General features: G+C 63.8%; 2 protein-coding genes across 2 annotated transcripts in view; both read left to right on the top strand.

Annotated features, from left to right (window-relative positions):
- RYR1 (ryanodine receptor 1) overlaps positions 1-17,651 on the top strand; it is a 108,773-nt gene extending 91,122 nt beyond the window's left edge. The window contains exons 80-105 of the mRNA XM_072920919.1: positions 43-142; positions 245-324; positions 1,024-1,100; positions 2,109-2,182; positions 3,267-3,284; positions 5,746-5,826; positions 5,933-6,021; positions 6,119-6,247; positions 6,725-6,829; positions 6,911-6,992; positions 7,942-9,245; positions 9,588-9,655; positions 9,754-9,934; positions 10,037-10,123; positions 10,916-11,149; positions 12,019-12,149; positions 12,796-12,838; positions 13,286-13,416; positions 14,784-14,844; positions 14,937-15,083; positions 15,163-15,297; positions 15,385-15,541; positions 16,092-16,156; positions 16,259-16,359; positions 16,463-16,514; positions 17,320-17,651. Coding sequence (XP_072777020.1) covers positions 43-142; positions 245-324; positions 1,024-1,100; positions 2,109-2,182; positions 3,267-3,284; positions 5,746-5,826; positions 5,933-6,021; positions 6,119-6,247; positions 6,725-6,829; positions 6,911-6,992; positions 7,942-9,245; positions 9,588-9,655; positions 9,754-9,934; positions 10,037-10,123; positions 10,916-11,149; positions 12,019-12,149; positions 12,796-12,838; positions 13,286-13,416; positions 14,784-14,844; positions 14,937-15,083; positions 15,163-15,297; positions 15,385-15,541; positions 16,092-16,156; positions 16,259-16,359; positions 16,463-16,514; positions 17,320-17,415 — 3,828 coding nt within the window. The 3' untranslated portion in view covers positions 17,416-17,651. The remainder of the gene's footprint in view (positions 1-42; positions 143-244; positions 325-1,023; positions 1,101-2,108; positions 2,183-3,266; positions 3,285-5,745; positions 5,827-5,932; positions 6,022-6,118; positions 6,248-6,724; positions 6,830-6,910; positions 6,993-7,941; positions 9,246-9,587; positions 9,656-9,753; positions 9,935-10,036; positions 10,124-10,915; positions 11,150-12,018; positions 12,150-12,795; positions 12,839-13,285; positions 13,417-14,783; positions 14,845-14,936; positions 15,084-15,162; positions 15,298-15,384; positions 15,542-16,091; positions 16,157-16,258; positions 16,360-16,462; positions 16,515-17,319) is intronic.
- A 1,451-nt stretch (positions 17,652-19,102) lies between these two features.
- On the top strand, positions 19,103-22,474 carry EIF3K (eukaryotic translation initiation factor 3 subunit K). The gene is given in 8 exon segments (NM_001245701.2): positions 19,103-19,173; positions 19,461-19,559; positions 19,651-19,771; positions 20,603-20,677; positions 20,778-20,844; positions 21,462-21,539; positions 21,959-22,084; positions 22,347-22,474. Coding segments are annotated over 8 exon segments (657 nt in total). The 5' UTR covers positions 19,103-19,114; the 3' UTR covers positions 22,379-22,474.
- The last annotated feature ends 200 nt before the right edge of the window (positions 22,475-22,674 follow it).

Raw genomic sequence — 22,674 nt, forward strand, 5'->3', positions numbered from 1 at the left:
CCCCGGTGTGACCCCGGTGACCCCGTGTGACCTCTGACCCAGGAGAAGGAGATGGAGAAGCAGAAGCTGCTGTCGCAGCAGGCGCGGCTGCACACGCGCGGGGCGGCCGAGATGGTGCTGCAGATGGTCAGCGCCTGCAGGGGTGAGTGACCGCTGACCCTGGGTGACCCCAGTGACCCCGCTGACCCCTGGGTGACCCCGCTGACCCCTGTGTGACCCCGCTGACCCCTGCCCCCTGTGCCAGGTGAGCGGGGGGCGATGGTCTCCTCCACCCTCAAGTTGGGCATCGCCATCCTCAACGGGGGCAACGCCGACGTGCAGCAGGTGAGCGAGCGGCTGGGCCACCCCCGTGTCACCTGTGTCACCTGTGTGTGTCACCTGTGTCACCTGTGTCACCCCAGTGTCACCTGTGTCACTGCCTGTGTCACCCTGTGTCACCTGTGTCACTGCCTGGGTCACCTGGGCCACCCCGGTGTCACCTGTGTCACCTGGGCCACCCCTGTGTCACCTGTGTCACCTGGGCCACCCCCGTGTCACTACCTGTGTCACCTGTGTCACCTGTGTCACCTGTGTCACTACCTGTGTCACCTGGGTCACTTGTGTCACCTGGGCCACTGCCTGTGTCACCTGTGTCACTTGTGTCACCTGAGCCACCCCGGTGTCACCTGTGTCACCTGTGTCACCTGTGTCACCTGTGTCACCTGAGCCACCACCTGTGCCACCCCAATGTCACCTGTGTCACCCCAACGTCACCTGTCCCCACCTGTCCCACCTGTCCCCAATGTCCCCAGTGTCCCCAGTGTCCCCAGTGTCCCCGATGTCCCCAGTGTCCCCAGTGTCCCCAGTGTCCCCGATGTCCCCAGTGTCCCCAGTGTCCCCAGTGTCCCCAATGTCCCCACCTGTCCCCAATCCCCCCAATGTCCCCAGTGTCCCCAGTGTCCCCAATCCCCCCAATGTCCCCAGTGTCCCCAGTGTCCCCGATGTCCCCGATGTCACCTGTCCCCCTGTCCCCCTGTCCCACAGAAGATGCTCGAGTACCTCAAGGCCAAGCGCGAGGTCGGCTTCTTCCAGAGCGTGCAGGCGCTGATGCAAACCTGCAGGTACGGGGGGACCCGGGAATTTGGGGTCACTCTGGGGGAATTGGGGTCACTCTGGGGGAATTTGGGGTCACTCCGGGGGATTTGGGGACACCCTGGGGGAATTGGGGTCACCCCGGGGGATTTGGGGTCACTCTGGGGGAATTGGGGTCACCCTGGGGGAATTGGGGTCACTCTGGGGGAATTTGGGGTCACCCCGGGGGGATTGGGGTCACCCCGAGGGAATTTGGGTCACCCTGGGGGAATTGGGGTCACTCTGGGGGAATTGGGGTCACCCCGAGGGAATTGGGGTCACTCTTGGGGAATTGGGGTCACTCTGGGGGAATTGGGGTCACCCCGGGGGAATTTGGGGTCACCCCGAGGGGATTGGGGTCACCCCGAGGGAATTGGGGTCACCCCGGGGGGATTTGGGGTCACCCTGGGGGAATTGGGGTCACCCCGAGGGAATTGGGGTCACCCCGGGAGAATTTGGGGTCACCCCAGGGGAATTTGGGGTCACCCTGGGGGAATTGGGGTCACCCCGGGGGAATTGGGGTCACCCCGGGAGAATTTGGGGTCACCCCAGGGGAATTTGGGGTCACCCTGGGGGAATTTGGGGTCACCCTGGGGAATTTGGGGTCACTCTGGGGGAATTGGGGTCACCCCGGGGGAATTTGGGGTCACCCTGGGGGAATTTGGGTTCCCCAAGGGAATTGGGGTCCCGCCGTGGGAATTGGGGTCTCCCCGTGGGAATTGGGGACCCCCGGTGGGAATTGGGGTCCCCCAGAGGGAATTGGGGTCTCCCCGTGGGAATTGGGGTTCCCTGGTGGGAATTGGGGTCAGTTCTGTGGGAATTGGGGACCCCCCGTGGGAACTGGGGTCCCCCCGTGGGCACTGCCCCCCGTGCGGGGCCGTGGGGGTTTTGGGGTGCCCCTGACCCCCCGTGCGGGGCCGTGGGGGTTTTGGGGTGCCCCTGACCCCCCGTGCGGGGCCGTGGGGGTTTTGGGGTGCCCCTGACCCCCCGTCCCGCAGCGTGCTGGACCTGAACGCCTTCGAGCGGCAGAACAAGGCCGAGGGGCTGGGCATGGTCACCGAGGAGGGCACCAGTGAGTGGGGACCCCCCCGGGACCCCCCGGGACCCCCGAGGGGCTGGGCAGGCTGGCAATGAGGGGGGGTCCCCCCGTTCTGCACCCCAAAACCCCCGCGCTGCTCCGCCCCAAGCCCTGCTGAGAGTGTGGCCTAAAACCCCCCCAAATCTAATGCCCCCCCACCCCAATTCCTGCCCCAAACCCCCCCAAATCTAATGCCCCCCCACCCCAATTCCTGCCCTAAAACCCCCCAAAATCTAATGCCCCCCCACCCCAATTCCTGCCCTAAAAACCCCCAAAATCTAATGCCCCCCCACCCCAATTCCTGCCCTAAAAACCCCCAAAATCTAATGCCCCCCCACCCCAATTCCTGCCCTAAAACCCCCCAAAATTTAATGCCCCCCACCCCAATTCCTGCCCTAAAAACCCCCAAAATCTAACGCCGCCCCACCCCAATTCCTGCCCCAAACCCCCCCAAATCTAATGCCTCCCCCCCCAAATTCCCCCCCTAATTCCCTCAATCCCCAATGCCCCCCAAAAACCTTTTGCTCCCCACCCTGCTAATCACCCCCGTTTGTTTGTCATCCCCCCAAAACCCGAAATCCCCCAAACCTTAACCCCCCCCACCCCAAAATCTTTCCCTGGATCCCAAATTTCCCCCCCTGGATCCCCAAATTCCCCCAACCCCAATTCCCCTCACCCCAATTCCCCCCCTGGATCCCCAAATTCCCCCAACCCCAATTCCCCTCACCCCAATTCCCCCTCTGGACCCCCAATTTCCCCCTTGGACCCCCAATTCCCCCCCTGGATCCCCAAATTCCCCCAACCCTAATTCCCCTCACCCCAATTCCCCCCTGGACCCCCAATTCCCCCCCTGGATCCCCAAATTCCCCACACCCCAATTCCCCTCACCCCAATTCCCCCCCTGGACCCCCAATTTCCCCCCTGGATCCCCAAATTCCCCCAACCCCAATTCCCCTCACCCCAATTCCCCCCTGGACCCCCAATTTCCCCCCTGCCCCCCAATTTCCCCCCGGTGCCCCCCAAAATCCCCGTCCCCCCCCGCTCACTGTCTCTTCTCTCCCCCCGGCTCCGCTGGCAGTCATCAGCCGGGAGAACGGTAAATATGGGGCGGGAACGGGGGGCTATAGGGCCAGGGGCTATAGGGTCAGGGGCTATAGGGCCAGGGGCTATAGGGTTACAGGGGCTATAGGGTTACAGGGCTATAGGGCCAGGGGCTATAGGGCCAGGGGCTATAGGGTTACAGGGCTATAGGGCCAGGGGCTATAGGGCCAGGGGCTATAGGGTTACAGGGCTATAGGGCCAGGGGCTATAGGGTTACAGGGCTATAGGGTTACAGGGCTATAGGGCCAGGGGCTATAGGGCCAGGGGCTATAGGGCCAGGGGGCTATAGGGCCAGGGGCTATAGGGCCAGGGGGTATAGGGCCAGGGGGCTATAGGGTTACAGGGCTATAGGGCCAGGGGGGCTATAGGGTTACAGGGCTATAGGGCCAGGGGGGCTATAGGGTTACAGGGCTATAGGGCCAGGGGGGCTATAGGGCCAGGGGCTATAGGGCCAGGGGGCTATAGGGCCAGGGGCTATAGGGCCAGGGGCTATAGGGTTACAGGGCTATAGGGCCAGGGGGGCTATAGGGCCAGGGGCTATAGGGCCAGGGGCTGTAGGGCCAGGGGCTATAGGGCCAGGGGGGCTGTAGGGTTACAGGGCTATAGGGCCGGGGGCTATAGGGTTACAGGGCTATAGGGCCAGGGACTATAGGGCCAGGGGCTATAGGGCCAGGGGCTATAGGGCCAGGGGGCTATAAGGTTACAGGGCTATAGGGCCAGGGGGCTATAGGGTTACAGGGCTATAGGGTTACAGGGCTATAGGGCCAGGGGGCTATAGGGTTACAGGGCTATAGGGCCAGGGGGCTATAGGGTTACAGGGCTATAGGGTTACAGGGCTATAGGGCCAGGGGCTATAGGGTTACAGGGCTATAGGGTTACAGGGCTATAGGGCCAGGGGCTATAGGGTTACAGGGCTATAGGGCCAGGGGCTATAGGGCCAGGGGCTATAGGGCCAGGGGGGCTATAGGGCCAGGGGCTATAGGGTTACAGGGCTGTAGGGCCAGGGGCTATAGGGCCAGGGGCTATAGGGCTACAGGGCTATAGGGCCTGGGGCTATAAGGCCACGGGGGCTGCAGGAGGGCTATGGGGCAGCTTATAGGGCTGGGGGGCTGTAAGGGAGCTGTGGGGGGATTTGGGGCTGGGGGCTGTAGGGGATTATCAGAGCTATGGGGAGAATAGGGCCATGGGGGATTTGGGGCCATGGGGGTTTGGTGCTATGGGGGATTTGGGGCTGGGGTCTATGAGGGATTTGGTGCTATGGGGGATTTGGTGCTATGGGGGATTTGGGGCCATGGGGGATTTGGGGCCATGGGGGATTTGGGGCTATGGGGGATTTGGGGCTATGGGGAATTTGGGGCTGGGGGCTATGGGGGATTTGGGGCTATGGGGAATTTGGTGCTATGGGGGATTTGGGGCTGGGGGCCATGGGGAATTTGGTACTATGGGGGATTTGGTGCTATGGGGGATTTGGGGCCATGGGGGATTTGCGGCTGGGGTCTATGGGGGATTTGGTGCTATGGGGGATTTGGTGCTATGGGGGATTTGGGGCCATGGGGGATTTGGGGCCGGGGTCTATGGGGTTTTGGGGGCGCTGTAGGTCTGGGGGTCTCTGGGTGGTCTCAGGGCTGGGGGGGGTCAGGGCTGGGGTCCCACAGGGGTCCCCAAAGGCTCCGTGGGGCAGGGGGGGGCAGGACGGGGGTGTCACCGTGTCCCTGAGTGTCCCCTCACTGCTAACCCCCCAATGTCCCCACTGCCACCCCGCTTGTCCCCGTGCCAGCCTCGATGTCCCCGTGGTGTCCCCATGCCGCCCTGCTTGTCCCTGTGCCACCCCAGCATGTCCCTGTGCCACCCTCGATGTCCCCATGGTGTCCCCGTGCCGCCCTGCTTGTCCCTCTGCCACCCCAGCATTTCCCCGTGCCACCCCAGCATGTCCCTGTGCCACCCTCGATGTCCCTGTGCTGTCCCCGTGCCACCCCAGATTGTCCCTGTGCCACTCTCTGGTGTCACCGTGCCACTCTCTGGTGTCACCGTGCCACTCCGCAGTGTCCCCGTGCCACTCTCTGGTGTCACCGTGCCACTCCGCAGTGTCCCCGTGCCACTCTCTGGTGTCCCCGTGCCACCTCAGATTGTCCCCGTGCCATCTCGGGGTGTCCCTGTGCCATTCTGGTGTCCCTGTGCCACTCTCTGGTGCCACTCTGCGGTGTCCCCGTGCCACTCTGTGGTGTCCCCGTGCCATCTCAGGGTGTCCCCGTGCCACTCTGTGGTGTCCCCGTGCCATCTCAGGGTGTCACCGTGCCACTCTGTGGTGTCCCTGTGCCACTCCGTGGTGTCCCCGTGCCACTCTCTGGTGTCACCGTGCCACTCTGCAGTGTCCCCGTGCCACCGGGGCGTGTCCCCGTGCCACCCGTGGCCCGCGGTGACCCCGCTGTCCCCATGTCCCCCCCGTGTCCCCCCAGGGGAGAAGGTGATGTCGGACGATGAATTCACCCAGGACCTGTTCCGGCTGCTGCAGCTGCTCTGCGAGGGCCACAACAACGGTGGGGACACCTGGGGACACCTGGGGACACCTGGGGACACCGGGGGACACGAGGTGATCCAGGTGACACCGAGGTGACCCCCGGGCTGTCCCTGTCCCCCCCCCAGACTTCCAGAACTACCTGCGGACGCAGACGGGGAACACGACCACCATCAACATCATCATCTGCACCGTGGATTACCTGCTGCGCCTGCAGGTGACACACTCCTGTCCCCAGAGGTGTCCCCAGCAGGCACCGGTGACCGCCCCCAGCCCCGTGTCCCCAATGTCCCCAATGTCCCCAATGTCCCCAGGAGTCCATCAGTGACTTCTACTGGTACTACTCGGGCAAGGACGTCATCGACGAGCAGGGCAAGAGGAACTTCTCCAAGGCCATGGCCGTGGCCAAGCAGGTGTTCAACAGCCTGACCGAGTACATCCAGGTGAGACCCTGACACACCTGGGACCCCCAAACCCACCTGGGACCCCCAAACCCACCTGGGACCCCCAAACCCACCTGGGACCCCCAAACACACCTGGGACCCCCCCAAACCTCCCCATGGAGGTGTTCAACAGCCTGACCGAGTACATCCAGGTGAGACCCCTGAACACCTGGGACCCCCAAACCCACCTGGGACCCCCGAACCCACCTGGGACCCACCCCCAAACCCACCTGGGACCCCCCTGAACACATCTGGGACCCCCAAACACACCTGGGACCCCCAAACTGCCCCGAGACCCCCCCTGAGCCACCCTTGTACCCCTCCAAACCTCCCCATGGAGGTGTTCAACAGCCCTGACCGAGTACATCCAGGTGGGACCCCGGCACACCTGGGACCCCCAAAGCCCCCCAGACCTGCCCGTGCCCCCAGTGCCCCGGGGGCTCTCGGGGGTCCCTCCCAGTGCCGCTGTCCCCCCAGGGCCCCTGCACCGGGAACCAGCAGAGCCTGGCCCACAGCCGCCTCTGGGACGCCGTCGTCGGCTTCCTGCACGTCTTCGCGCACATGATGAAGAAGTTGGCTCAGGTGGGCACTGGGGTGGCACTGGGGTGGCACTGGGGTGGCACTGGGACACACTGGGAGGTAACTGGGAGCTCTGGTGCGCAGGACTCGTCCCAGCTGGGGCTGCTGAAGGAGCTGCTGGACCTGCAGAAGGACATGGTGGTGATGCTGCTGTCCCTGCTGGAAGGTACCTGGGGAGAGTCCCCTGGTGCCACCTGGGGTGTCCTCAGGTTCCCCAGGTGTCCCTTTGACCACCCAGATGTCCCTTTGACCACTCAAGGTGTCCCTTGACCACCCAGATGTCCCTTCGACCACCCAGATGTCCCTTTGACCACCCAGGTGGCCCTTGACCACCAAGTGTCCCTTTGACCACCCAGGTGTCCCTTGACCACCCAAGGTGTCCCTTTGACCATCCAGGTGTCCCTTTGACCACTCAAGTGTCCCTTTGACCACCCAGGTGTCCCTTTGACCACTCAAGGTGTCCCTTTGACCACTCAAGTGTCCCTTTGACCACCCAGGTGTCCCTTTGACCACTCAAGGTGTCCCTTTGACCACTCAAGTGTCCCTTTGACCACCCAGGTGTCCCTTTGACCACCCAAGGTGTCCCTTTGACCACTCAAGGTGTCCCTTGACCATCCAAGGTGTCCCTTGACTACCCAAGGTGTCCCTTGACCACCCAGGTGTCCCCACGCCCCCCAGCTGTCCCTTTGACCACCCAGATGTCCCTTTGACCACTCAAGGTGTCCCTTTGACCACCCAAGTGTCCCTTGACCACCCAAGGTGTCCCTTTGACCACCCAGGTGTCCCTTGACCATCCAAGGTGTCCCTTTGACCACCCAAGTGTCCCTTTGACCACCCAAGTGTCCCTTTGACCACCCAGGTGTCCCTTTGACCACCCAGATGTCCCCTGACCACTCAAGGTGTCCCTTTGACCACCCAGGTGTCCCCTGACCACCCAGGTGTCCTTTGACCACCCAAGGTGTCCCTTGACCACCCAGATGTCCCTTTGACCACCAAAGGTGTCCCTTTGACCACCCAAGGTGTCCCTTGACCACCCAGGTGTCCCCACGCCCCCCAGGCCGTCCCCATGGCTCCGGAGCCGCCCGCCGAGCGGTGACGCCGCCGTGTCCCCGCAGGGAACGTGGTGAACGGCACCATCGCCCGGCAGATGGTGGACATGCTGGTGGAGTCCTCCAGCAACGTCACCATGATCCTCAAGTTCTTCGACATGTTCCTGAAGCTGCGCGACATCGTCTCGTCCGACGCCTTCCGCCACTTCGTCACCGACCCGCGCGGGCTCATCTCCAAGAAGGACTTCCAGAAGGCCATGGACAGCCAGAAGCAGTACGAGCCCGACGAGATCCAGTTCCTGCTCTCCTGCTCCGAGGCCGACGAGAACGAGATGATCGACGTGGAGAGCTTCGCCCAGCGCTTCCAGGAGCCGGCGCGCGACATCGGCTTCAACGTGGCCGTGCTGCTGACCAACCTGTCGGAGCACGTGCCGCACGACCAGCGCCTCAAGACCTTCCTGGAGCAGGCCGAGAGCATCCTGGACTATTTCCGGCCCTTCCTGGGCCGCATCGAGATCATGGGGGCGGCGCGGCGCATCGAGCGCATCTACTTCGAGATCAGCGGCGCCAACAAGGCGCAGTGGGAGATGCCGCAGGTCAAGGAGTCCAAGCGCCAGTTCATCTTCGACGTGGTCAACGAGGGCGGCGAGGCCGAGAAGATGGAGCTCTTCGTCAACTTCTGCGAGGACACCATCTTCGAGATGCAGATCGCCTCGCGCATCTCCGAGGAGGAGGCGCCGCGCGACGAGGAGGAGGAGGAGGACGAGGACAGGGAGGAAGAGGAGCCGGCCGAGGCGCCGGCGCCGGCGCTGCCGGGTTTGGGGGCGCTGCGGCGGCTGCTGGGCTCCCCGCAGACGTGGCGCCGCAGGATCCGGCGGCTGCGCAAGAAGTCGGGGCGCGAGCTGGCGTGGGAGGCGGGCGCGGGCGCGGGGCGCGTGGCGCTGGGCGGCGTGCTGGGGGGCCTGGGGGTGCTGGGGGCCGTGGGGCGCCTGGCCTGGAGCTCGCTCTTCGGCGGGGGGCTGGTGGAGGGCGCGCAGCGCCTGGGGGTCATCGAGGTGCTGGGCTCCATGCCCGACCCCACCCAGGACGCCGTGGGCGGCGGCGAGGCCGGGGCGGGCGACGAGGGGGGACCCCCGGAGCCGGAGCAGCCCCCCGAGGCGCAGCTGGAGGCGCCCCCGGCCGAGGGGGAGGAGGAGGAGGAGCAGCGGCGGGAGGTGAAGGCCGTGCCGGCGGGGCCGGGGGCGCGCAAGGACCCCCATTTCAGGCTGGCGGCCCCCGACGCCCCCGGGGGGCTCGGGGACATCGGGGAGCCCCCCGGGGCTGAGCCCCCCACCCCCGAGGGGACCCCCATCCTGCGCAGGAAGATCGGGGTAAGGGGGGAAAGGGGATTTTGGGGGTCTCAGGGGGGATTTTGGGGGGTTTTAGTGGGGGAGGACCCCGGGGGTCACTGCGGAGGGTGGGGCGTGGGGAGATTTTGGGGGTCTCTCTGGCCGTTCCTGGTGGGGGGGTTTTGGGGGGACCCGGCGGGGAGATTCTGGGGGTCCCTTTGAGGGAGGGGGGGTCCCCTGAGGGGGGTGGGACACCACGGAGGGTCCCCAAAGCCCCATTCCAACCCCCTCCACGGCCCTGCCCGGCCTCAGGGAGGCTTTGGGGGGGTCCCGGGGCGATGTGCCCCCCGACCCCCCAACTCCAACCCCCCTTGTGCCCCCCAGGAGATGGCGGAGCAGGCGGGGGAGGGCCAGAAGGAAGAGGAGCCCCCGGCCGAGACCGAGAAAGCCGAGTAAGGGTGGGGGGGGGAGGGAATTTGGGGAGGGGTCCCTGCCCCGCGGGGGCTGACCCCGAGCCCCCCACCCACCGCGGGCCGCCGCCGTCCCCCAGCACAGAGAACGGCGAGAAGGGCGGCGAGAAGGGCGGGGGTCCCGAGGGGCCCGAGGAGGGCCCGGAGCCCCGCGCCCCCCCGAAGCGGCGCAAGTCGGTGCCCCGGGAGCGCCGGGAGCCCCCGGCCGAGGGCGGCTTCGACTTCTGGGGAGAGCTGGAGGTGCAGAGGGTCAAGTTCCTGGTAAGGGGGCCGGGGGTCTCTGGGGGAGGGGGTTTGGGGGTGCCTCGAGGGGATTTGGGGACTCTCGGGGGTCCCTGGACCGGCCGGTTCCCCTCCCCGCAGAATTACCTGTCGCGGAACTTCTACAACCTGCGGTTCCTGGCGCTGTTCCTGGCCTTCGCCATCAACTTCATCCTCCTCTTCTACAAGGTTGGGGGGCTGGGGGGGTTTGGGGGGTCCTGGGTCCCCACAGAGCTGCTGAGATGAGGTGGGGACACCCCAGAGCCCGGCACTGCCATGGGAGCTTGGGGTGGGGGACGCACCGAGGGGTCTGGGGTGCCCCCAAACCCCGGTACCCCAACTTGGGGGGCTCCCCAGACCCCTGTGTCCCCACAGAAGGGGGTTTGGGGACACTTTGGGTGCCCCCAGACCCCGGTACCCATCATAGGGGCTCCCCAGACCCCGGTACCCCATTCTGGGGGCTCCCCAGACCCCTGTGACCCCACAGAGGGGGGTTTGGGGACACTTTGGGTGCCCCCAGACCCCGGTACCCATCATTGGGGGCTCCCCAGACCCCTGTGACCCCACAGAAGGGGGTTTGGGGACACTTTGGGTGCCCCCAGACCCCAGTGCCCATTATGGGGGGCTCCCCAGACCCCTGTGACCCCATTCTGGGGGCTCCCCAGACCCCTGTGAGCCCATAGATGGGGGTTTGGGGACACTTTGGGTGCCCCCAGACCCCAGTACCCATCATGGGGGGCTCCCCAGACCCCTGTGACCCCACAGAAGGGGGTTTGGGGACACTTTGGGTGCCCCCAGACCCCGGTACCCCATTCTGGGGGCTCCCCAGACCCCTGTGACCCCACAGAGGGGGGTTTGGGGACACTTTGGGTGCCCCCAGACCCCAGTACCCATCATGGGGGGCTCCCCAGACCCCTGTGGCCCCACAGAGGAGGGGTCTGGAGCCCCCCACGTGTCCCTCACCTGTGCCCGTCCCCGCAGGTGTCCGAGCACCCCCCGGGCGCCCCGGAGGAGCCCGAGGGCTCGGGGGCGGCCCCCGAGGAGGACGGGGCGGTGGCGGGGGGCGCGGAGGCGGCGGCGGGGGTCCCGGAGGAGCCCGAGGTTTATTATTTCCTGGAGGAGAGCACCGGCTACATGGGCCCGGCCCTGCGGGGGCTGGCGCTGGCCCACACGCTGGTGGCCTTCCTGTGCATCATCGGCTACAACTGCCTCAAGGTGACCCCCCCGGGGTGTCCCCAAAATGCTGCGGGGGTCCCCAGTCCCTGGGTGTCCCCAAATCTGTGTCCTGAACCCCTGGGTGTGTCTCCAATTCCTGTCTGTGTCCTGAACCCCTGGGTGTGTCCCCAGTCCCTGGGTGTCCCCAAATCTGTGTCCTGAACCCCTGGGTGTGTCCCTAATCCCTGTGTGTGTCCCCAATCCCTGTGTGTGTCCCCAAATCTGTGTCCTGAACCCCTGGGTGTGTCCCCAAATCTGTGTGTGTCCCCAAATCTGTGTGTGTGTCCCCAAATCTGTGTGTCCCCAAATCCCTGTGTGTGTGTCCCCAATCCCTGTGTGTGTCCCCAAATCCCTGTGTGTGTCCCCAAATCTGTGTGTCCCCAAATCTGTGTGTGTGTCCCCAAATCTGTGTGTCCCCAATCCCTGTGTGTGTCCCCAAATCTGTGTGTGTCCCCAAATCTGTGTGTGTCCCCAAATCTGTGTGTGTCCCCAAATCTGTGTGTCCCCAAACCCCTGTGTGTCCCCAAATCCCTGTGTGTGTCCCCAAATCTGTGTGTGTCCCCAAATCTGTGTCCCCATGCTCCTGTGTGTGTCCCCCTTGACCCCTATGACCCTCTGACCCCCACAGTGTCCCCAGTGTCCCCTGTGACCCCCGTGACCCCCCGGTGTCCCCTGTGACCCCCGTGACCCCCCGGTGTCCCCAGATCCCCCTGGTGATCTTCAAGCGGGAGAAGGAGGTGGCGCGGCGCCTCGAGTTCTCGGGGCTCTGCTGTGACACCCCCTGACCCCTGTGACCCCTGTGACCCCTCAGTGTCCCCTGTGACCCCTCAGTGTCCCCAATGTCCCCTGTGACCCCCCGGTGTCCCCAGATTCCCCTGGTGATCTTCAAGCGGGAGAAGGAGGTGGCGCGGCGCCTCGAGTTCTCGGGGCTCTACATCACCGAGCAGCCGCCCGACGACGACGTCAAGGGACAGTGGGACCGCCTGGTGCTCAACGCCCAGTACGGCACTGGGAGCACTGGGAGGGACTGGGGGGGACTGGGAGGGCATTGGGGGGTACTGGGAGGGACTGGGAGGGACTGGGAGGGCATTGGGGGGTACTGGGAGACACTGGGAGGGCATTGGGGGGTACTGGGAGGGACTGGGGGGACTGGGAGGGCACTGGGGGGTACTGGGAGGGACTGGGAGGGCATTGGGGGGTACTGGGAGGGACTGGGAGGGCACTGGGGGCTACTGGGAGACACTGGGAGGGCATTGGGGGGTACTGGGAGACACTGGGAGGGCATTGGGGGGTACTGGGAGGGACTGGGGGGACTGGGAGGGCACTGGGGGGTACTGGGAGGGACTGGGAGGGCATTGGGGGGTACTGGGAGGGACTGGGAGGGCACTGGGGGGCAATGGGAGGCAATGGGGGGCACTGGGGAGTCATGGGAGGGGGTTGAGGGGGTTCCAGGGGGTCCTGAGGGGCTGGAAATGAGCTCTGGGGATTTTGGGGGGTCTCACAGAGATTTCAGGTGGTGCTGGGGGGTCCCTGGGGACCAGTTGGGGTCACCCGGAGTCCCCCCTGCCCAGCTGGGGCTGTGGGGAGGGGGCGTCACCCCCACTGACCCCCCACTCCTTTTTGTGCCCTGACCCCCCCCCCACCAGATCCTTCCCCAGCAATTACTGGGACAAGTTCATCAAGAGGAAGGTGAGGAGGGGTCCTGGGGGGGACACACGGCACCCCCTACCCACGTTTTGGGGGTTTCCCTGGACGCTCCGGGGGTTTTTACCTGGGTGTTGGGGTTTTTACCTGGACGCTGCGGGGGTTTTTACCTGGATGTTGGGGTTTTTACCTGGGTGTTGGGGTTTTTACCTGGATGTTGGGGTTTTTACCCGGATGTTGGGGTTTTTACCTGGATGTTGGGGTTTTTACCTGGATGTTGGGGTTTTTACCTGGATGTTGGGGTTTTTACCTGGATGTTGGGGTTTTTACCTGGATGTTGGGGTTTTTACCTGGATGTTGGGGTTTTTACCTGGATGTTGGGGTTTTTACCTGGATGTTGGGGTTTTTACCCGGATGTTGGGGTTTTTACCTGGATGTTGGGGTTTTTACCTGGATGTTGGGGTTTTTACCTGGATGTTGGGGTCCCCGCAGGTGATGGAGAAGTACGGGGACATCTACGGGCGGGAGAGGATCGCGGAGCTGCTGGGCCTGGACCTGGCCAGCCTGGAGATGGGGGCGCAGGGCGAGCGCAGGGCCCCCCCCGACAGCTCCCTGCTCACCTGGTGGGCCCGGGGGGCTCCTGGAGGGGAGGGGTGGGGTCTTAGATGGGGGTTTTGGGGGGTCTGAGGGGAGTTTGGGGTCCTAGGGAGGGGATTTGGGGGAGTTTGGGGGGTCTGAGGGGGGTTTGGGGGCCTAGGGAGGGGATTTGGGGGAGTTTGGGGGGTCTGAGGGGGGTTTGGGGGCCTAAGGGGGGGATTTGGGGGAGTTTGGGGGAGTCTAATGGGGGTCTAAGGGGGGTTTGGGGTCCTAGGGAAGGGATTTGGGGGAGTTTGGGGGGTCTGAGGGGGGTTTGGGGGCCTAGGGAAGGGATTTTGGGAAGTTTGGGGGGTCTGAGGGGGTCTAATGGGGGTCTAAGGGGGGTTTGGGGGCCTAGGGGGGGCATTTGGGGGAGTTTGGGGGGGTCTGAGGGGGGTTTGGGGGTCTAGGGGGGGGATTTGGGGGAGTTTGGGGGGTCTAAGGGGGGTTTGGGGGCCTAGAGAGGGGATTTGGGGTCCTAGGGGAGTTTGGGGGGGGGGTCTAATGGGGGTCTGAGGGGAGTTTGGGGGTCTAGGGGGGGGATTTGGGGTCTAATGGGGGTCTAAGGGGGGTCTAAGGGGGTTTGGGGTGCTAGGGAGGGGATTTGGGGGAGTTTGGGGGGTCTGAGGGGGGTTTGGGGGCCTGGGGGGGGATTTGAGGGAGTTTGGGGGGTCTAATGGGGGTCTAAGGGGGGTTTGGGGTCCTAGGGAGGGGGTTTGGGGGGTCTGAGGGGGCTTTGGGGGCCTAGAGAGGGGATTTGGGGTCCTGGGGAGGGGTTTGGGGGGATTTGGGGGGGTCTAATGGGGGTCTAAGGGGGGTTTGGGGTCCTAGGGAGGGGATTTGGGGTCTTGGAGGGGGGGGGTTTGGGGGGATTTGGGGGAGTTTGGGGGGTCTAATGGGGGATTTGGGGTCCTAGGGAGGGGATTTGGGGGAGTTTGGGGGTACTAAAGGGGTCTAAGGGGGGAGTTTGGGGTCCTAGGGAGGGGATTTGGGGGAGTTTCAGGGGATTTGGGGGAGTTTGGGGATACTAGAGGGATCTAAGGGGGGGGGTTGGGGTCCTAGGGAAGGGATTTGGGAGAGTTTGGGGGGTCCTACGAGGGTCTAAGGGGGGGTTTGGAGTCCTGGGTGGGTCCCAGGGGGGGGATTTGGGGTTTCTTAGGGGTCTAAGGGGAGGTTTGGGATCCTGGGTGGGTCCCAGGGGGTGATTTGGGGTCTCTTGGGGAGGGTTAAGGGTGCTGCGGGCAGACACCCACCTCATGGGTCTGGGGGCTCCCCTGGGGGGTGGTCCTGACCCTTCCTGGGTGGGGGGACATCCCCCCCTGCTGACCCCCCACCCGCCGTGCCCCCGCCCCAGGATCACATCCATCGACATCCGCTACCAGATCTGGAAATTCGGGGTGATTTTCACCGATAACGTGAGTCGGGGGTCACAAAGCCGGGCAGTGGGACCCCCCCGCCCCACCCTTGTCCCCGACTTTGGGGTGACCCCAGGTGTGTGCCCCCCCAGTCCTTCCTGTACCTCACCTGGTACATGGCCATGTCCCTGCTGGGCCACTACAACAACTTCTTCTTCGCCTCGCACCTGCTGGACATCGCCATGGGCGTCAAGACGCTGCGCACCATCCTCTCCTCCGTCACCCACAACGGCAAGCAGGTGGCGGGGGGCACCCCTGGGCGCTGGGGAGGGGGTCCCGGGGGTCTCCCCAGACCCCCCTGACCGCCCCTGTGCCCAGCTGGTGATGACGGTGGGGCTGCTGGCCGTGGTGGTCTACCTGTACACCGTGGTGGCCTTCAACTTCTTCCGCAAGTTCTACAACAAGAGCGAGGACGAGGACGAGCCCGACATGAAGTGTGACGACATGATGACGGTGAGAGCTTGGGGGGGTCCCCAGGTGGGTTTTTGGGGTTCTCGGGGGGTGTCCCTGACCTCCCCACCCCCTCCCCGTGCCCCGCAGTGTTACCTGTTCCACATGTACGTGGGGGTCCGGGCCGGGGGCGGCATCGGGGACGAGATCGAGGATCCGGCGGGGGACGACTACGAGCTGTACCGCGTGGTCTTCGACATCACCTTCTTCTTCTTCGTCATCGTCATCCTCCTGGCCATCATCCAGGGTGGGCACCCGTGGGGAGGGGTGGGGAGGGGGTTTCAGTGGGTCTCGGGGGGTGGGGAGGGGGCTGGGGGGGTCATCATCATCCTCCCGGCCTTCATCCAGGGTGGGCACCCCCTAGATGTGGGGCTGTGGGGTCAGTCTGGGGGTCCTGGAAGGGGCTAGGGGGGATCTGGGGGTTCTGGAAGGGCGTGGAGGAGGTCTGGGGGGATCTGGGGGTCCTGGAAGGAACTGGGGGGGATCTGGAGGTCCTGGAAGGGCCTGGGGGGATCTGGGGGTCCTGGAAGGGGCTGGGGGGGGGATCTGGGGGTCCTGGAAGGGTGTGGAGGGGGTCTGGGGGGATCTGGGGGTCCTGGAAGGGCCTGGGGGGATCTGGGGGTCCTGGAAGGGCGTGGGGGGGATCTGGGGGGATCTGGTGTCCTGGAAGGGCCTTGGGGGATCTGGGGGTCCTGGAAGGGGCTGGGGGGGATCTGGGGGTCCTGGAAGGAACTGGGGGGAATGTGGGGGGCTCAGGGGGTCCCCTCCCGCTGAGCCCCCCGCTCTGTGCCCCCCAGGTCTGATCATCGACGCCTTCGGGGAGCTGCGGGACCAGCAGGAGCAGGTGAAGGAGGACATGGAGGTGAGTGCGGGGATGGGGGTGAGGACCTCCCCCCTCCGCCCAGGTGGGTTGGGGGCGCAGAGACCCCTGTGTGACCCCCCCCCCCCCGGGCCCCCTCCCCAGACGAAATGTTTCATCTGCGGCATCGGGAGCGATTATTTCGACACGACGCCGCACGGCTTCGAGACCCACACGCTGGAGGAGCACAACCTGGCCAACTACATGTGAGCCTGGGGGGGCTGGGGGGGTTTGGGGGGTCCTGGAGGGGTCTGGGGGTCCCTGCTGACCTCTCACACCCCCCGGATTTCCCCCCCCCACCCACCCCAGGTTTTTCCTGATGTATTTGATCAACAAGGACGAGACGGAGCACACGGGGCAGGTGGGGAGGAGGGGGGGCCTGGGGAGGGGGTCTGGGGGGGTCCCAGGGTGGTCTGGGGGGCTTTGGGGGCATCCCAGGGTGGTCTGGGGGGCTTGAGGGGGTCCCAGGATGGTCTGGGGGGCTTTGGGGGGATCCCAGGGTGGTCTGGGGGGCTTGGGGAAGGGTCCCAGGATGGTCTTGGGGGGTCACTGGGGGTTCTGGGGGGTCCCAGGGTGGTCTGGGGGGCTTGGGGGGGTCCCAGGATGGTCTTGGGGGGGTCACTGGGGGTTCCGGGGGGGTCCCAGGGTGGTCTGGGGGGCTTGAGGGGGTCCCAGGGTGGTCTGGGGGGCTTTGGGGGGGTCCCAGGGTGGTCTTGGGGGGGTCACTGGGGGTTCTGGGGGGGTCCCAGGGTGGTCTGGGGGGCTTGGGGGGGTCTAGGGGAGAATGGGGCCCACAGGGAGGAGTAGTCCCATGAAGGGGCTCTATAGGAAGGGTCTCTGTGGAATTTGGGGGGGTCTCTGTGGGATTGGGGGGTCTCTGTGGAATTTGGGGGGGGTCTCTGTGGAATTTGGGGGGTCTCTGTGGGATTGGGGGGGGTCTCTGTGGGATTGAGGAGGTCTCTATTGTATTTGAGGGAGTCTCGGGGATTTGGGAGGGGTCTCCAGGGGATTTGGGGAGGGTCCCTGGGGGATTTGTGGGGGTGTCTATGGGATTTGGGGGCATTTCTAGGGGATTTGGGAGGGGGTCTCTGGAATTCCCAGTGTGGGTGAGGGTGCTGTGGGGGGTCCCCCATGCCCCGACGCCCCCTCCCCAATTTCCCCACCAGGAATCTTACGTGTGGAAGATGTACCAGGAGCGCTGCTGGGATTTCTTCCCGGCCGGGGACTGCTTCCGCAAGCAGTACGAGGATCAGCTGGGATGACCCCAAAATCCCCCTCCCCAAAATATCCCTTCCCAAAATCCCCTTCCTCAAATCCCCTTCCCCAAAATCCCCTCCCCAAATCCCCTTCAAGTGCCTTTGACCCCCCCCCCCACCAATAAACGCTGCTGAGTGTCACTGGCTCGTCACTGACGCCCCCAAAAAGCCCCAAAATTACCCCAGACCCTCTTCAAGTGCCTTTCCCCCTCCCCAAATAAACGCTGCCAAGTGTCGCTGCCCCCCCGGCTCGTTATTGATCCCCCGGGACCCCCAAAAACAACTGGGGACCACCAAAACAAACTGGGGACCCCCAAAACCCCGGCGAGCTGAGGGGAAAAGTGGGGGAAATGTGAGGGGAAAGGAATGGGAAATGTGAGGGGGAAAAAAGGCGGGAAACGTGAGGGGGGGAAAAAAGGCGGGAAACGTGAGGGGGAAAAAAGGCGGGAAATGTGAGGGGGAAAAAAGGCGGGAAACGTGAGGGGGAAAAAAAGGCGGGAAACGTGAGGGGGGGAAAAAGGGCGGGAAACGTGAGGGGGAAAAAAAGGCGGGAAACGTGAGGGGGGAAAATGAGAAAAATGTGAGGGGAAAAGGATGAAAAACGTAAGGGGAAAAGGGGGGGAAATGTGAGGGGAAAAATTAGAGAAATCTGAGGGGAAAAGGATGAAAAACATGAGGGGAAAAGGGGGGATATGTGAGGGGAAATAGAGGGAAATGTGACGGGGAAAAGGGTGAAAAACATGAGGGGAAAAGAGGGAAATGTGAGGGGAAAAGAGGAACATGTGAGGGGAAAAAAAGGCGGGAAATGTGAGGGGAAAAATTAGAAAAATCTGAGGGGAAAAGGATGAAAAACATGAGGGGAAAAGGGTGAAAAACGTGACCCTCCAGGAGCTCCCTGGGACCCCCCAAAACCGCCAGGACCCCCCCAAAACTGCCCAGGATCCCCGGGCTCGGGACTGACCCTCCTCTGCCTCCCCGGTTCAGCCTGGCGCTGCCCCCAGTATGATCCCAGTATGATCCAGTATAACCCAGTATGCTCCCAGTAAGATCCAGTATAACCCAGTATGATCCAGTACAGTTCCAGTATAATCCCAGTACAACCCAGTGCAGCTCCAGTATAACCCCAGTATGATCCCAGTGCAATTCCAGTATAAACCAGTACGGTCTCGCTTTCCTTCCTGCACAATCCCAGTACGATCCAGTACTGTTCCAGTATAACCCCAGTATGATCCCAGTGCAGTTCCAGTATAACCCAGTACGGTCTCGCTTTCCTTCCTGCACAATCCCAGTACGATCCAGTGCAGTTCCAGTATAACCCAGTACGGTCTCACTGTCCTTCCTGCACAATCCCAGTACAGCCCAGTACTGTTCCAGTATAACCCCAGTATGATCCCAGTGCAGCTCCAGTATAAACCAGTACAACCCAGTGCAGTTCCAGTATAACCCAGTACGGTCTCATTGCCCTTCCTGCACAATCCCAGTACAGCCCAGTACGATCCGCTTTAATCCCAGTTTGTCCCAGTCCCTCCATCCCCCCCCACCCCCCCAGTCCGGGACTGATACTGGGAGGGGGCGTGGTTAACTCGGGGGCGTGGCCAGGACGCGAATACATCATACACATGGGCGTGGTCACGGCTCCCCGGCCCCGCCTTTACCGCCGTGCAGCGGCGGCGGCCGTGGCGTCACTTCCGGCAGAGGAGCGAACATGGCGCTGTTCGAGCAGATGCGGGCGAACGTGGGGAAACTGCTGCGGGGCATCGACCGGTACTGGGAGCGCTGGGGGGGACTGGGAGGGGACTTGGGGGGTCCCAGGTGTGTTACGGGGGTCACAGGTGTGTTACGGGGGGGCCCAGGTGTGCCCCAGGTGTGTCCCAGGTGTGTTACGGGGGTGCCCAGGTGTGTCCCAGCCCCCCTTACCTGTGTAGGTACAACCCCGAGAACCTGGCCACGCTGGAGCTGTGCAGTGGGGGGCTGGGATGTGTAACGGGGGGCCCCAGGTGTGCCCCAGGTGTGCCCCAGGTGTGTCACAGGTGTCCCCCTCACCTGCACAGGTACAACCCCGAGAACCTGGCCACGCTGGAGCGCTACGTGGAGACGCAGGCCAAGGAGAACGCCTACGACCTGGAGGCCAACCTGGCCGTGCTGAAGCTGTGAGGGCTCGGGGGGGATTTTGGGGGGGCTCAGGGAGGGTTTTGGGGTCCCTGAGCCCCCCCCAGGCCTCACCTGAGCTCACCTGTGCAGGTACCAGTTCAACCCCGCCTTCTTCCAGACCGGGGTGACGGCGCAGATCCTGCTCAAGGCGCTCACCAACCTGCCCCACACCGACTTCACCCTCTGCAAGTGCATGATCGACCAGGCACACGTATCCCGGCACCCCAAATCTGGGGGGAACCCCCAAATCCAGGGAGAAACCCCAAATCCAGGGGGAACCCCCAAATGTGGGGGGAAACCCCAAATCCAGATGGAAACCCCAAATGTGGGGGGAAACCCCAAATCCAGGGAGAAACCCCAAATGTGGGGGGAAACCCCAAATCCAGGGAGAAACCCCAAATCCAGATGGAAACCCCCAAATGTGGGGGGAACCCCAAATCCAGGGAGAAACCCCAAATCCAGGGGGAACCCCCAATGTGGGGGGAAACCCCAAATCCAGGGGGAAACCCCAAATCCAGATGGAAACCCCCAAATCCAGGGAGAAACCCCAAATCCAGATGGAAACCCCCAAATCCAGGGGGACTTCACCCTCTGCAGGTGCATGATCGACCAGGCACACATATCTGGGCACCCCAAGTCTGGGGAACCCCCAAATCCAGATGGAAACCCCCAAATCCAGGGGGACTTCACCCTCTGCAAGTGCATGATCGACCAGGCACACATATCTGGGCACCCCAAATCTGGGGAACCCCCCAAATCCGGTTCAGCCCCCAATTCCAGAGGGAACCCCCCCAATTCCATGGGGAACCCCAAATTCCACAAGGACCCCCCAAACCTCCACAGGGACCCCCCCCCTTTTCTCTGCCCGACACCGCCCAGTTCTAACCCCAGAGAGATCAAATCTGTTGTTTCTCCCCCAAAATCCCGCCCAAAACCCGGATTTTGGGAGCTGGGGGAGGGAGGTTTTTGGGGTTCGGTCGAGGGGGGCACCTGCACCCCCTCTTTTCTCCCCAAATTTCCCCTTGACCTCCCCAAAACGCAGCAAGAGGAGCGGCCCATCCGGCAGATCCTGTACCTGGGGGAGCTGCTGGAGACCTGCCACTTCCAGTCCTTCTGGGTGAGCCCCCCAGAATCGGGGTCCCCCAAAACCCGGGGAGGGGGTCCTGGAGACCAAGGGGGAGCCCTAAATGTGGGGGTGACCCCCGGGATTCCGGCAGCAAGCGCTGGATGAGAACATGGAGTTGCTGGAGGGGATCACCGGCTTCGAGGACTCCGTCAGGAAATGTGAGGGGGATCTGGGGGGTCTTGGAAGGTTTTGGGGGGGCTTGGAGGGAATTTTGAGGGGGTCTGGGGAGGTTTTGGCGGTCCTGGAAGGTTTTGGGGAGGCTTGGAGGGAATCTTGAGGGGGTCTGGGGTGGTTTTGGGGGTCCTGGGGATGTTTTGGGGGGAATCTTGAGGGAGTCTGGGGAGGTTTTGGGGGTCCTGGGGATGTTTTGGGGGGAATCTTGAGGGAGTTTGGGGAGGTTTTGGGGGTCCTGGTGAGGTTTGGAGGGAATCTTGAGGGGGTTTGGGGGGCCTGGGGAGGTTTTGGGGGTCCTAGGTTATCTTTAGGGGCTCCTGGAAGAACCTGGGGGTGGTTCAGAGGGGGTTTGAGGGTCCCTGAGGGAGTTTTGGGGGTCCTGGTGAGATTTTGGGGGTCCTGGGTTGGTTTTAGGGGTTCCTGGAGGAACCTGGGGGTGATTCAGGGGAGATTTGAGGGTCCCTGAGGGGGTTTTGGGGGTCCTGGGGGGGAATTGGGGCATCCTGGGGATTCTGAGGAGGTCCCAGGGAGTTGTCTGGGGGTGCTGTGGGGGTTCTGGGCAGTTTTGGGGGGCTCGGTGACACCGTGGGGGTCCCTGCAGTCATCTGCCACGTGGTGGGGATCACCTACCAGCACATCGATCGCTGGTTGCTTGCCGAGATGCTGGGGGACCTCTCAGGTGAGGGGGCTGGGGGTCCTGGGAGGGGTTTTGGGGGTCCTGGGTGGGAATTTGGGGTCTGGAGGGAGCTTGGGAGGGTCCTGGGGGAGTTTGGGGGGGTTCGTGGGGAGGTGCAAGAGGGTCTGGAAGGGTTTTGGGGGGGTCCTGGGTGGGGTTTTGGGGTCTGGAGGGTCCTGAGGAGGTTTGGGGGTGCTCTGATGGAGTTTGGGGGGTCCTGGGGAGGTTTTAGGGGGTCCCAAGTGGAAGTTGGGTTCTGGAGGGAACTTGGGAGGGTCTTGAGGGGTTTTGGGGTGCTCTGATGGGGTTTGGGGGGTCCTGGGGAGGTGCAAGCGGGTCTGGAAGGGTTTGGGGGGTCCTGGGGGGATTTTGGGGGTCCCTGGGGGGTGTCCAGCCCCCCCAGACCCTGCTGTGCCCCCCAGAGTCGCAGCTGAGGGTGTGGATGAGCAAATACGGGTGGACAGAGCCGGAGCCGGGGCGGATCCTGATCTCCAACCAGGAGGAGAACATCAAACCCAAGAACATCGTGGAGAAGATCGACTTCGACAGTGGGTTGGGGTTTTGGGGCATCCTGGCGGGAGTTTGGGGAAGTTTTGGGAGAGGTCAGGGGGTTTTGGGGGGTGTTGGGAGGATACAGGTAGATCCCATGGGGATTTTGGGGTTTTGGAGGAGGTTTGGGTCAATACAGGAGGGTCCTGGGGGTATCATGAGGAGTTTTGGGGGTCTGGGGAGGGATCCAGGAGAGGCCCGGGGGTGTCTGAGGGAGCTTTGTCCCAGGACCCCCCCTCAGCTCACCTGTTTTTCTCCCAGGTGTGTCCAGCATCATGGCATCCTCTCTCTGAGCGCCCCCAGAAGCGAGCCCTCAACACCGAGCCCCCAATTCCAACCCCCCAACCCCGACCCTGCCCAGTTTAACCAGTAAAGAGGCTCCAATGCTGGACTGGGCTCATTTTTGGGGGTCCTCAAAATGGAGGGGGGCGTCTGAGGGGAGGTGGGCGGGGCTTCGGAGTGGGCGGGGCTTTTGGGGCTGGGTGGGCGTGGTCTCGGCTCCGTGAGGGCGGTGGGTGTGGCGGTGGGCGGGGCCGCGGTGGCGCCTGAGGGCGGGAGGGGCGTGGCCCCGCCCGGCCCGTGCGCGCGC

Source organism: Taeniopygia guttata, chromosome 34 (assembly GCF_048771995.1).
Source record: "Taeniopygia guttata chromosome 34, bTaeGut7.mat, whole genome shotgun sequence".
Lineage (NCBI taxonomy): Eukaryota > Metazoa > Chordata > Aves > Passeriformes > Estrildidae > Taeniopygia > Taeniopygia guttata.